Here is a 13,711-nt window from a genome sequence, read left to right as displayed (position 1 = left end):
ATTAAACTGGTGACAGTGGCTGCCAGAGGGGTTAGGTAGTTACTCAGTTTGATATACGTTGACCTGGGTTTAGAGAATGAATGCTTCTGTTTATCAGGAAAGAGTGAAAATAATGGGACTTAAAAATGACAGCGATCAACCAATATCTGCTTTTAAACAGCTGATGCCAATAATTAAAGTTAAAACAGAGTATAATGCTGTCACGCATGGCTTTTAATTTTCAGGTCTCTAACTCACAATTAGTTTCAGTTTTGATTAGTCTAATATTTATTTTCTTAATTAGCAAACAATTCAAATACCAGCGTGGTATGTGTTTTCTTTTCTTCCAAGTTGCTTTTTGTACTAGGTGCCAAGAGGGAAATATAAAAAACTTTCACCCACTTAACCTCTTAAACTGTTTTTTTTTTTTTTTTTTTTTGTCTTGGTAGGATGATTACAGGGTGTGCACAGAATTCAACATCATCCAGAGAGACCAGGCTCCTATCTGCCCTGTGGACGCCTCGGGCTGCTTCACTTCAGAGGTCACTGACTTTGCAGGACAGTACGTCAAAGTGAGTGACACATCAAACATTTCATGCAGATTAGGTAAGAAGACATGTCAGGCTTTCTATCTCAGGAAAAGGCCACTGGCATGATACATGGGTATATTCCTCTCTGGAGTTATTTTGTGGTTTATGTCATAAGTACGTTTCTTGTGTTTTTATACACCCACTCTCTTATTTTGCATCTTTTATTCCCCCTGTTTATTGATATTGGTAGATTTTTGCATATTTGTCCTAAATTTTAGAACAGTAGTAAAAACAGTTACTCAAGATTGCGGTGCTTCTTTCTTTAGGGTGGAAAAATCAATCTTAATGAGAATATATCTGCAGAAAAGTCAACTTGAGTAACAGAACCTGATTTTTGTTTGTGTGCTTGGTTTCACCGAGCCCCTTCTATCTGCCCACAAGAGTAAATAATATCAGCTTTTGTCATGCTTGTTTTTTTTCCCATCTAGTATGGAAAACTTCGCCTTTTGATTGGTTTTGCCAAAACAAGGTCAGAAAACTGAACAAAACATACCCCAACTCGTGTCTCCTTCCATGAGGATAGAAAGCAGCTTAGAGCTGAAACGATTCCTCGAATGAGTCGAGGTACTCGGTTACAAAAAATACTCGAGTAATTTTCTCCGCCTCGAGGAATCGTTTAATTTTGAAAAAGATCAAAGAGTGGTATTTCAAATAGAGCTGAGGCCATATTAAGAGAGTTTTCAAACCCCTCAAGCTACCTCTTATACAAAATAGCAACTAGCAACAAATCTAGCTTCTTTTCTGGAGTTTGGAGACTAATGGGTCATTCTACGAAACGGGTGCCATTTGGGTCCGCAACATTTGATGAGATGTACAAGGCACAAAAAACGTGTCAAAGTGTGTTTACAAATTTTGGAGCTAAAAGCAAGTGCTCTTATTGACATGCTGTTTCAGAAAATCCTATTTTTTAAAGAGAAAACTTTTCATTTGAAAAATAACCGCTCTTTAACTAAACAAAAATGTATTTTATCCGATTACTCGATTAATCGATGGTATTTTCAGTAGAATACTCAAATACTAAAATATTCGATAGCTGCAGCCCTAAAGCAGCTCTTCCTCTTTGTGGACATTAAGTTGGAAGGCTACCACCTCAACACTTTGCCCCCTTTCCCATGTGTCAATCTGTGACTCACAGTGCTGTTCTTCAATCTTGTGTCTTGATATCACAGACAACTTTTAAAACGATTTTACTTTAAAGAATGGCAGTAAAATAATTAAGAAATAAATTATTCTGATTTCCTTCCATCAATGAATTGCCCCCAAACTTTTGCTGGCTTCAGACCACTGGGCCATGGGTTAAGTCGAATCCTGCAGCTCACTCAGACTTTTATTTTTGCTGTTTTGCATTTTCAGGTATTAGACTCTGGAAAAAAAATAGCAGTGGGGAAACAAGTTTGTATCAACTGTGAAATATATTCTATTAGATCTATGATTTATTTGATGATTAGGAAGGGTTGAGGGAATCAGCATCAGAGCAGTGTCACAAAGTTGTGTGGCAAAACAAGTAGCCAAAGCGCTCCACCACTGTTTACTAGTGCACTGTGTGCCCTCTTCCCCCAGTCATACCAAACTTCATTATCATCCTAAGTGGATAGTGAGTGAAAAATAGCAGTCACGCATGATCTGATCACTATTTCACATCCTGGTGTAAGGGCCAGGGAGTGGACTTGACCTGCCTGAACACTGACAGTACAGCGTTAGCTAATAAAGAGCATGCAGCATCAGTTCACTGGAGGCTTGTCATTATCTACTTTTGAAATATGTTAAAACCAGGCGCGAGTTTCTAGACTGTCCGAGACATTCTTTATTGCCCCATAAAAACTCAGATGTGATCTGAGGGCGCGACAGTCGGCACTCAAGCCACACACAAAGAAGCAAAGTGACCAGCTGTTCCTCCGTGATTGAAAAGACAGACCTGTATTCTGAAGCATCATGAGAGCTTCGTCTTACACCCAGAAGAGCCTGCAGGTGAGCGGCTCAAACAGCAGGGTCAGGGTCCAGAGCCCGTCACCTTCACGCTGCCGTGGATCTTCATATGACAGCCGTGGTCGCTCTGGTTTTCGAGGTGCTGCCGTGGAGTTGGGCACAGAGATCCACCAGCAACATGCCAACGAGAAAGAGGAGATGCAGGAGCTCAATGTCAAGTTTGCAGGCTACATCGAGAAGGTCCAGGCACTGGAGCAGAGGAATGCCGCCCTCCAAGCTGAGCTGACTGCACTGCAGGGGCGCTACAAGGGAGGCCCCACCGGCATCGGAGAAGAGTATGAGCTCAAGTTTAAAGAGGTGCGTGAGCTGATTGAGACCCTGACCAACGAGAAGGGAGCTGCTGATATCGAGCGTGGCTACATCGAAGAAGAGGTTGAAGTGTGGAGACTTAAGCTGGATGAGGAGCTGGCTCTTAAAGAAGAGGCAGAAATGATCCTGAGGGAGTTTCGCCAGGATGTTGACAATGCTACTCTCCAGAAAGCTGAGCTGGAGAAGCGCATAGAGCAGCTGGTGGCTGAGATAGAGTTCCTCAAGAAGCTGCATGATGAAGAGGTGGCTGACATTATGAAGCAGATCGAGGACTCAAAGATCACAGCAGAGCTGGACGGCGATCGGCCTGACCTTGCTGCTTATCTACGCAACATGCGTGCTGAGATTGAATCCGTCGCTGCCCGCAATGTGCAGGAAGCTGAGAAGTGGTACAAGAACAAGTTCGAAAACCTTAAGGAGCACGCAGGCAAGAACGAGGAGCAAATGAAAAGCATGAAAGATGAGATCTCCACCTTCCACAACCAAGTGACAGACCTGCAGAACCAGATTGATGGGTTGAGAGCTCGTAACGCAGCCCTGGAGCAGCAGCTGGAGGACATGGAGATGTCCCACATGGATAAGGTGGGAACCCTTGAGAGTGTCATAGCTCAGCTGGAGGCCCAGCTCTGTGAAACCAAACTGGAGATGACCAAGTATCTACAAGACTACCAGGAACTACTGCACATTAAGCTCAAGCTGGATGCGGAGATTGCCACCTATAGGAAGCTGCTGGAAGGAGAGGAAGTGAGGCTGGGGATCACCAAAGATGCTTGAAAGTCTGAAGGGTGGAGTCAACAATGGCGGCGGAGGAAACCAGAAGAGCATCATGGAGAGAAGGAATCAGCTTATTCAATTTAAAGAACTTAAGAATCTTCCCCATATTCTGAATTCACAATCTTTACCTGAAGGGGCAGGGTATTGTTTGAAAACGTTTTCTTTGTAACGCTGTGATAAGAAATTGTAGTTCTCTGTAGACTTTAAGAAAAAAACCCTCTGAGTCTTATAAGTATGGATCTTTTCAAAAAGAAAGATTAATTCTAATCAGAAAGTATCTGATCAAAACTCATTTTTATGATTCTGTATTTGAGAGTCTGAGATTCTTACAGTATAGTGCTTCTTTACCCATCCCTACTCCCCGATTACTCACCCTCCCTGATCCTTACATCTTCTATAACAATGCTTTTTTCCAAATTCCTCTTTAATTTTTTTCATCATTTCAAAACAGCCTGTCTGCTTCTTCTTTTGCTTTCCCTAACCAGCTCAACCCTGTCACCCTGTCAAAACCCTGTTATCCTCACTCCCCCCTGATCTGGTTTCATCTCAGCCCTCAGGTCTCCCCAGTCGCAACCTTTTCCTTTAGTTTTCTCTCACAAAACTCTTGTTGAATTCAAGCTCCCTTCTCCCCATCAAACCAAACACTCTTAATTCTGTCACTTACCTTTCTTTGTCAGTGAGACTGCCTTCTTGTTGCTTAATCAGACCCAACTAAAGCAGACAAATATCAATATTGTGACTGGTCAGATAACCCCTTTGATTATCCCAGATGTTTTGACAAGAGAGACATGCATCGTCCAATTACACTAATGTTGACCAACTGTACCTTAATAAAGATTGAAGTGAGTGCATTCAAAATGTTGCATTGATTGTTTTTCTTGAACTGGTTTGACGGTCTTTGCATTTCAATCGTCGTCCTGTTATCTTTTTTTCCTTCTATCTGCTCCTTGTCCACCTCTTTAAAACTCATTTTAATTTCCACTCAGGAATGAACTTGCTTAGCCACAGGTTTCTGTTTTTCCCCATCATTCTGACATTGTTCAAAATAATTACAGCAAAAAATATACCAGATTTTGAGTCCGTAACTCTGCAGGGTAATTATACTCAGTGGCATAGCGATCCCAGGAGACTCACAAATATGTGGTAGTAACACTGAAACATGTCAAGTATACCTTGTTTATCCTCAATTGGCCAGGTGGGGAAACAGGCTTGTGTTATCGACGGATTAGAGAAGGAGATTCAAAGAGTCTCCACAGCACAGATGTTCTTTTCATGTTTCTAATGAGCTCAGGTCAGGATATAACAATAATGACTGTGAGTTAAGAGGGTTTCTTTACACAAAAAGGTCACAAAAAACTGTCTTCCACTTTGCACCTTGCTGAAAGCTCATACTTATGAGTGTCAAGTGAACTTCATAATAAGCTTGTCTCAAAGGGAGATAAAATAATTGATGATGTTCAGGGCTGATTGCATGACCAGCTGAAGGACCAAACAGGCCTTTTCTCTGTGTCTGTGTGATGAAATTCATCACTGCTGTGAGAGCGGATCATGACCTTAGATGTAAGTTCGCTGTGTTTTTTTTAATCTTTAAGGAAAGCATCACAGCAGGATGTATTCATTGGTCCAGGCTTTCCTCTTTAAAAACACTACTTTCAACTATTTTTTCATCATTTTGTATAAAAAAATTACAAGTTGATAAAGAAATGATAGGACTATTGATTTTCTGTCATGCTTGTAGCCTTAGCTATTAAGCTGCCAGTGGTGCACAGAAGTAAAATTATCATTATTTTTATTTAGGTGTACAGGACTCCTTTAAGAATTTAATCTCATTCTACTTGAGGCTTTGCAGTTGACACACCTTCATACACAAATAAGACCAATTTTAATGACTTTAAACATTCGAAAGGATCATTTTTTGAGGTCATTTCATAAGAATCTACTAACTGGTTAATGGCTAAATGAGGGAATGGCCTCAAACACCAAGGTAAAGTCTCAAGCGGGTACTGTAAAGTTATCACAAAAACATTTAAAAAAATGAAGAAGTTCAGGATTCCTCTTTGAGTAACAGAGATTGATGAAAGATTATGTTGAAATGCAAAACAGTCTGAGGTCATGTGCTATATCAGAATTATAAATACAAAATGTTGACAAATTTGCATGAACCCTCTGCATTTTGTTAGGATCCTCTAGTTTTCAAGTTTATTGACTTGAACCTCATTATTTTGTTTGAAAGAAACTTATAGACACCAAAGTTTGATGATCTTACCTAGACATCAAAATAAGTCTCCCTCTGTAAAAGAAAATTTACTTCAAGTCATGTGTCTTATTAGTATAATTTGTTTATCATGTCTGCTTTCTTCTTGTTCTCTTTTAGGATGCTGACAAGAATATCATCAAGTGGCTGAAGGAGAAGGGCCGACTTGTGAATGCCAGCAGTTTCAAACATAGCTACCCTTTCTGCTGGAGGTGAGATTTGTTAGAATGAAATAGCTCTCACTGTAGTAAAATACCCCCCCCCCTCCCCAGACAAAGATCAGGCCTACACATTGTGGATATTAAGGCTGTAGGAATCCAACATGCTCTCCTTCAGTACATACAGCTTTATGTAGTGGTAGAACAAACAATGTACCCGAGGTCAGAGAGTAAAGCAGAGTAAAGTGTCTGAATGCAGAGGTCTGATGCCTGTCTGTGTCTGTGCCTCCCTCAGGAGCATGGACCATCAGTGTAGGACATCAAATAGAGTTTTTGTGGTCCCGGCACTGAATCAATTCACAAGGACAATGTCAGTGTGGTGACCTGTCAAGGTCCCACAATATCACATCCTCACCAACAGGCACATGCAGGCCCAGAGACACACACCTACTTTAAAATTCACCCTCTATCTCGCAGCAGCTGCCGGCTGACTTTAGAAGGATTAATTAACCCAGTAAAAATGCAGAGATGTGCTCTTTGAGCCAGAAGAACACATGGTGGAAGAGATTGAACTGTTGTCAGCTGTGGTGAAGGCAGCCATGCATCAGTTATACTCTTGAACCTACTAGGCTATGAGTTCAGCTAAGTTAACAAATATCTGCAAACAAGGACTCCAACAAGATTGTAAATTGTAATGATTAAGTCATCAGCCATGCAAGTAGCCCAGGAAGTTGCACTTTGTCACAAATTAACTTAGTTCTGCATGTTAATGTCAACATAATCTAATTTCGATAATAATATGAAGATATTGAGTAGGCATATGTTTGAACCATGTTAGCTAGGTTGTGTAGCATGTTAGCATGCCAAATGCTAATTCATAACCAAAAATTAGGAGATAAAATGTCAGAAAGAAGAATGACAGTCTAGACTGTGTCCTGATTATGTGCCAGAATTCATTAATGTGAATAAACAAACATTATTAGGACTGTCAGAAATTTAAATTTTAAGTAATCCCAGTTTATTGAAATTAATAGCTTCTTTAACTCTATTAATCTGAAAACACGCCACACACTCTAGTTTGCAGCATCATGATGTTCTGTGTTGTATATATTTGAACATTTAGGTCAGACACACCCTTGATCTACAAAGCCGTCCCCAGCTGGTTTGTCCGTGTGGAACACATGGTGGAGAGACTTCTGGATAACAACGGCAAATGCTACTGGTAAGTCCTGGAACAGGTGTAGCTTAACTTTGTGCCAAGTGACTTGGTGGCTGCTGCCATCTTGCCAAACAAGCAGCCTAAAATAACTTTCTAGGCACAAGAGGTAAGCAGTAGCAGTCCCAAAACAATTACTGCTCCCATCCTGCAAAGCCAAATTAGGTTGCTTGTGGTCTTGTCCCTCCAGGACAGCCATGTATCAGTGGGCACATTAAGAAGAATAGGCTTTAAAATGCAAGTTGTATTAAGGATGTTCTTAATTTTTCATTAAATGGGGGTCAAAATCCTCATCAAAGCATTTTATTACGATGCACGCGGGACATTAGCATGATGCTAATTGTGCTGGCAGAATGTGGAGAAAAAGTAAGCGTCAGCATGATGGCTTTGCTAAGTGGTATTACCCCTGGTGCTCCCACTGCTCTTTTCTGAGCCACAGTAGCTGCCTCTGGTAATGGGACTGTCAAACTGAGATGAATGACTAGCCGCTAGGAAGGTGAAGACGCACAGACACACATGTTTAAACCAACCTGCAGGAATACACACACTGCCACACACACTGCCACACACACTGCCACACACACTGCCACACACACACACACACACACACACACACACACACACACACACACACACACACACACACACACACACACACACACACACACTCACACACACACAGGTTGTGCAGTACTTTTAAAGATTGTATTACTTATCTTAAGAGGGTTATTACTGTATGTAATACAGCACAGTTGTATGCCTGTTGCAGTTATTAATAATCGTGGTAGTCTGTTATGCATTGTTTTAGGTAGAATGGGGCTACAATTAATTATGAGCATCTTCAAGATTTATAGGAGTATGAATATATTAATTTCAGTATTTTTATTTAGAAATGCTATCATGTGATCCTTATGATGAGCAAAAGCAGAAATTATTCACATTTTATAAGCTTTAACAAATGAATATCACAGTTTGGTCAAAAATATTACTTTAACATTTTATTTATCATAAAAGTTGTTACCATGTTTTAATCACTGGTTTTTTAAATAACTTTTTTAACAGAATGCAAATAAATGTCAGACATTTGCAGGTCGTGAACTCTTGTGAGAACTGTCTATTAGTAATATGTTGAACTGTTATATTTAAAGAAATTACATGTTAACATGAATAATTCCTCCCTGTGACTGAGCACTTAGGTTGATGATCTTAAGCAGCTTTCTAATTAAGCTTATTCTCCAATCATAATTATATGATATGTTTTTTTCTCTTTTTGATTAGACTCCACTCTTATACTTGTGTTCTGGTCTCTGGAAGATTGTCTGTCTGCCACTGAGAGTTGCCAGCTCATCAGCAACCTAAAAAGCTAAATCCTAGCAGAGTTCAGTACCTTTATATAGAAGTTCGTGTGAGCTGATGAGAGACTTAAGAGAATCCTTCAGAAAGCAAAGTGCTAGTTACCATATTCTCAAAGTGATTTGTTCATTTTATCTCTCTTTACTCTCAGGGTGCAGTGGGTAGACTCAGGCTGAGTATCTATTGAGAGAGTTCAGACTGATTTCTCCAGATGTCTGTCTTCTTGAATAAATTAAGGACAAAATTAATGAGCGCTCTCAAAGGGAGTGAGGTTTAAAGCCCAAAGTGCAGAAGTCTTGGCCACTGGTGCATGAAGTTTCTTGGTTAGAAGTAAGGCAGAAATGGGGAGTTGATTGACTGGTCCTCAAATCACTCAGGGTTGAGTGAGGCAGGAATCATTTTGTCTTTTTTAAAGGCCCAATCGTGGTAATGATTTGTTGTCATTTGACTTTGAATTTCAATCTTAGCTTAAAGCTGTTTGGAACAGACTTTAGCTGCCTGAATCAGGTTAGCTTCTTAAATTGTTTAATAAAGTAGTTCCAGCTTTCTCTTTAAATGTTTGAAGCTGGGTAATCTAAATTAAGAACACTTAAGAGTATTCTTGAAATATGCACTAGGTGGATACTTACATAATGGTGCTAAATGACTGAGGATGAAGCCGTGTTTTATTGTTGAGAAAAGGGTATTCTGATATGCTTGTGTAGATATTGATATGTTGGTATGACAATTTTTTTTTACATAAAGACAAACTAAACAAAATCCAAAAGGTGCTAATGTTTAAGCGACAGTTATCAAGGACCTACTAATGTTAATTTACTAATAGCTTAGCATCCAACAACCACCAGGTAAAGATTAGAAAAAAGGATATCTAGTTATCTGAACAAAAAATACACAAAACTAAAAGCTAAAAGCAGCATGGAGTAAGCAAGTTAAGACAATAATTATAGACTGTGTTATGGCTAACAAAATGTTTTAAGCTAGCTAGCTAGCCTGGTTAACATTTGTAACACAAATGACTTAAGATATACATCTAAAGCTAGTTAGCAAGTCAGGTAAGCATTTGTAGCTAATGTTATGCAGAGAAGTGCTTTTACAAGCTAGTGGAGGTTAACATTTTATTAACTATAAAGCAGACAAACACTATTTTGAGCTAGTTAGCACATTTTTTTTAGCCAAGGGTTAGACAATTTAAAGCTAGTAACTTGAAACATTATGTGTTACTGTTTAATGAGACAGGCTTTGTTGATGGCAAGGACAAACAATATTTCAGATTTGGGAAGTTAACATTTTTATATATTTTAAGAGCAAACACTATTTTGAGCTTGTAAGGTTGATCTGTTTATACAGATCGACAACAGTTTTCTTCAAGCATACCTGAGGAGCATTTAGCAAACAAATATTTGCATACTAGCAAGGTAAGCATTATGTTGCTAGCCAGTGCAGAAAAAGATGGTCATTTAAGGAATTTCAGACACGTAATGCTAACGGTATAAGCCCCTGGTAGATCAGCCAAGTATTATTTTAAACTAGTTTGATCAATAGTTGTGGCTGACTTCAGACAAAAACAAAAAACAAATTGACCCTTTTAAACTAGTCAGACCAATTTTTTTGCAACTGTGAAAGCAGAAAAATACACAATTTCTTATTTCCATCCCTTTATTGTCCTGTCTTCACTTCTTCTGTTTCTTATTCCTGTCATGCACATGCTCAGTAGGTCCCATTCCTGACCACAACCTCTGTCCCTCTGTCTCCCTCTTGTATCTATCCCTAGTGTCTCTGACTTTTAATAGAAGTGTGCACATATTAAATGGCTCCACTGTGCGTCTCAAGCACCCGACAGCACACTTTAAAGTCTACATTTAGCAAGAAGCAAGAGAGGGAGGGTGATGGTGGAGGAGTGTTAGAGGGGGGGTTGGTGAGCAGCAAAAAAAAAATCATTAAATTGATATATTAGGGGCCTAAATAGAAATGCCTCCTACAAATGGGAATTGATGAACTCGTTGCTTAGCGCGTGGATCCTGGAGACGATTTATACCCCTCCCTGCAATGTTCTTCTGAGCAACACGGCCAGGCACAGCAAGAAAGAGGAGGACAGAAAAAAATGAGAGGAAGTGATCATGAGATAGTGGAAAAGAGCGAGAAATCAGTCGAGGCAAAATAGAAAAAGAGGAGGGTATCAGGGGGGTACAGGGAGGAATATGCCTTGAAGGGGATGTTAACCTTTGCAGTGCAGCTATATAAAGAGAAAGGTGCTGTCTGTTTTTGGGGCCAAATGCAAAAAAGAACATGAAAGGAGGCCAGCTCAGTGAATTGCCATGGTATACAATATGAAAAATGCATGCACATTAATCAAGTCAAGGTATTTGTAGGTTACACTTCTTTCAAAAAAACTTTATATTATATTACTTGATAAAAACATCTATGACATTTGAAATACATAAAATTTAAAAAGACATTTGAAATTTTCATTTTGACTATATTCTACAGATTAAAACATTTTAGTTTTTTTTATCATAGATTCTTGACTTTTGTTGCAAAATTTTTACGATTTTTGTTCTTTATTTTTTTTTTGACTAGAAACACATCGGGCTACATATTTACAAATGTGTTTCTATACAAGCATAGAAACTTTGGTATTAGAAATGTTGAGCTAAGATATGTAGTGCCAGTGTTAGTGTTGTTATTTAGCCACCAAACCCTGAGTCTCAGTCCAGTTCTAAGTCTTCAGGGTCCAGGTCTTTGTTCAGAGCCACCAGAGAAGTCTTTAAAGGAATCCTTGCATGAACTGTTACTGAACAAGAAAGCGAAGGGAACACATCTTAGATCCTGCTTAAAACTGAGTTCTAAAGACTTAAAAAATAAAAAAAAACGATCTCTATTGATTTATATGTCTAAAAGAATATTTGTGTGTGGTAAAACCTTTTTATTTCTTATATGTGTAAATGTAGCAAGAACACACTCCTCCTCTCTGTTTTTACAGGGTGCCAGAATTTGTGCGTGAGAAGCGTTTTGGGAACTGGCTGAGAGACGCAAGAGACTGGGCGGTCTCAAGGAACCGCTACTGGGGCACACCGATCCCGCTCTGGGTCAGCGACGACTTCGAGGAGGTCAGGAAAGCATGGCACACAACAACAACAACACTCTTGTTACGCTTTAATAGAGTAGTTAATGCTTCGTATGCGTCTTTGTACTCTGCTGAGATTACACAATTTGTCTGTGTCATGACCAAATACCAAGACAGTAAGTCTTTTCTTTGGCGGTGGCAGCCCTCACAAATCAATCTGGGCTGAGCATGAGAGGGCATAATTGAAAAGTTGAACTCTCCATAACTCTCACTTTTATTTACCATAGAAATGAGTTGAAGAAAAAAGTCTTGTGTCTCTCTAAAGGAAGATTAGTCCGCTGCAAGGGTTGAAGAGTTTTAGCTCTTCTCGTAAATTGGCAGGGTGAAATTTTTTTCTCTCTGACCTCTTTTTGACTCCAACATAATTTAGCATATCTAGTCCTTCTTTTGTGCATGTGGGGGCTTGTGTAGGAGAGACTTATTTTTGCCATGACAGAGTGATGTGACCACGGTGTCAAAGGAAAGCATTGCGTGACTACTTCCTGCAATCAAAGTCAGCTCCCTGCTGGCCGCATCACCAAGTGCCTCCGTAAACGCAACACATGAATGATTCATTAATGTAAACACAGACCAAAAACGTGTTTGGTTCTCTTCATTCCAGTTAAGGCAACTTCAAAGGTCCTCAAGACAAACAAGTATCTGCGGGTGAAGGGGAGGAAGACACCGAAAAGACGAGAGTGAGGAGGGAGAGAATAAATTAACTAGGGGGGAAATGAGAGACGAAATGAGAAAGAGGAAAGCTAAGAGGGAGAGGAAAAAGAATCAGGCACTGGAGAAGGAAGCCAAACTGTAAATGTTTGTCTGGCTGTGGGTGTTCATTGCCAAAACCTGCCTGAAGATGAGAAATAGACTGAACTGAATAGACGTGTCAGAATTAGGTTGTTTGAGCATTTGAAAAATGAAGCGGCACTCCCCTGGCTGAAAGAGGGACAGTTAGCGACCTGCTTGCTGGAAATAGCAATGTGACTGTTTCCAGAGCACTCGCGCTCCCTGGTGCCTCCTTCACACACCCTCAGAGGCAATCCACACACATCCAACACTACATCCACAAAAGTGTGTGTCTGAATGTCTGCCTCTGTTCAGCTTCTACCTTCGTATCCTTTCTTTTATGTTATACCCCCATCTGTCCTTGTGCTTCTTTAGATGTGTTTCTTTTACTTCTTTATCTTTTGTATCTGACTGTGTTGTATTGGTCTCTATCTTGGCCATGTTACCTAGTGCTGTGTTAAAACTAGAGCAGAGCCTAAAGGTTAAGTCTCTGAGGAGACCAGATAATCTGCCAGACTTTTTAAGGTGAAGTTATTCAGGAAGTGTGTTGAAGTGGTCCTAGTTATGAGCTGTGTTGCATTGGCATGATTAAAGGCAGAAAAATGCATTTAAATCAGAAGGTTTGGCATTGGTTGTTCTTTAAACTACACAAAGAACATTTGACTTAAAGCTCTCCAGAGTCGTTGAATTGTTCGTGAAACAGTGTAAAATTAATACTAATTGTTTTTGCTTTTTAAGGGAAATGTAACCATCAGCATAAAGTGTAATACATCAACTGTGTTAAAAGAAAGCTCGATAAGCTTTTTTGTGTCAAAACCACTTCTTAACACGTACAGGACAGAATCACATAATGGACTCTATGGGCAGAGCTAGGTGTTTAGGGCCCACCCCTCTAACTAGTTAGCAGACCTTTATGCGATGTCCTCTCGATTTCAGCAAGTCTTGTGAAGATCTTATGCGATTTTTCAGATTCAAGACAGATTCTGCGATTTCTGCAACTTTTGAATCTGTAGTGGTTTAAAAATCTGCACCTTAGTTATGGACATCCAGCATTGTTACTTTATGTACATGTCTAAAATATGGAAAAGTATAGCCGCCAGCCCCCCCCCCCCCCCCCCCCCCCCCAAGACTCAGGGCGCTTTTTGAATTGGTAAGGGCGGTAAGTTGTTACTTACATATATTTCAACCTTCCTACTTAAA

At 39.8% G+C, this 13,711-nt stretch overlaps 2 protein-coding genes across 4 annotated transcripts in view; both read left to right on the top strand.

Annotated features, from left to right (window-relative positions):
- iars1 (isoleucyl-tRNA synthetase 1) overlaps positions 1–13,711 on the top strand; it is a 58,985-nt gene that overhangs the window by 13,530 nt on the left and 31,744 nt on the right. For all 3 annotated transcript variants that reach the window (XM_074673873.1, XM_074673881.1, XM_074673890.1), the window contains exons 11-14: positions 429–551; positions 6,013–6,104; positions 7,174–7,272; positions 11,600–11,726. In XM_074673873.1, coding sequence (XP_074529974.1) covers positions 429–551; positions 6,013–6,104; positions 7,174–7,272; positions 11,600–11,726 — 441 coding nt within the window. The remainder of the gene's footprint in view (positions 1–428; positions 552–6,012; positions 6,105–7,173; positions 7,273–11,599; positions 11,727–13,711) is intronic.
- On the top strand, positions 2,502–3,638 carry LOC141798533 (vimentin). Its single transcript, XM_074680485.1, has one exon. It carries the CDS (start codon positions 2,502–2,504, stop codon positions 3,636–3,638), a length of 1,137 nt encoding a protein of 378 aa, XP_074536586.1.

Source organism: Halichoeres trimaculatus, unplaced genomic scaffold (assembly GCF_033239565.1).
Source record: "Halichoeres trimaculatus isolate MK-OKI-2021-1 unplaced genomic scaffold, fHalTri1.1 fHalTri1_scaffold_1, whole genome shotgun sequence".
Lineage (NCBI taxonomy): Eukaryota > Metazoa > Chordata > Actinopteri > Labriformes > Labridae > Halichoeres > Halichoeres trimaculatus.
This window is presented reverse-complemented; position numbering and strand designations above follow the sequence as displayed.

Coding starts and splice junctions, on each gene's coding strand:
- LOC141798533 (XM_074680485.1), top strand. CDS start 2,502: ATGAGAGCTTCGTCTTACACCCAGAAGAGCCTGCAGGTGAGCGGCTCA.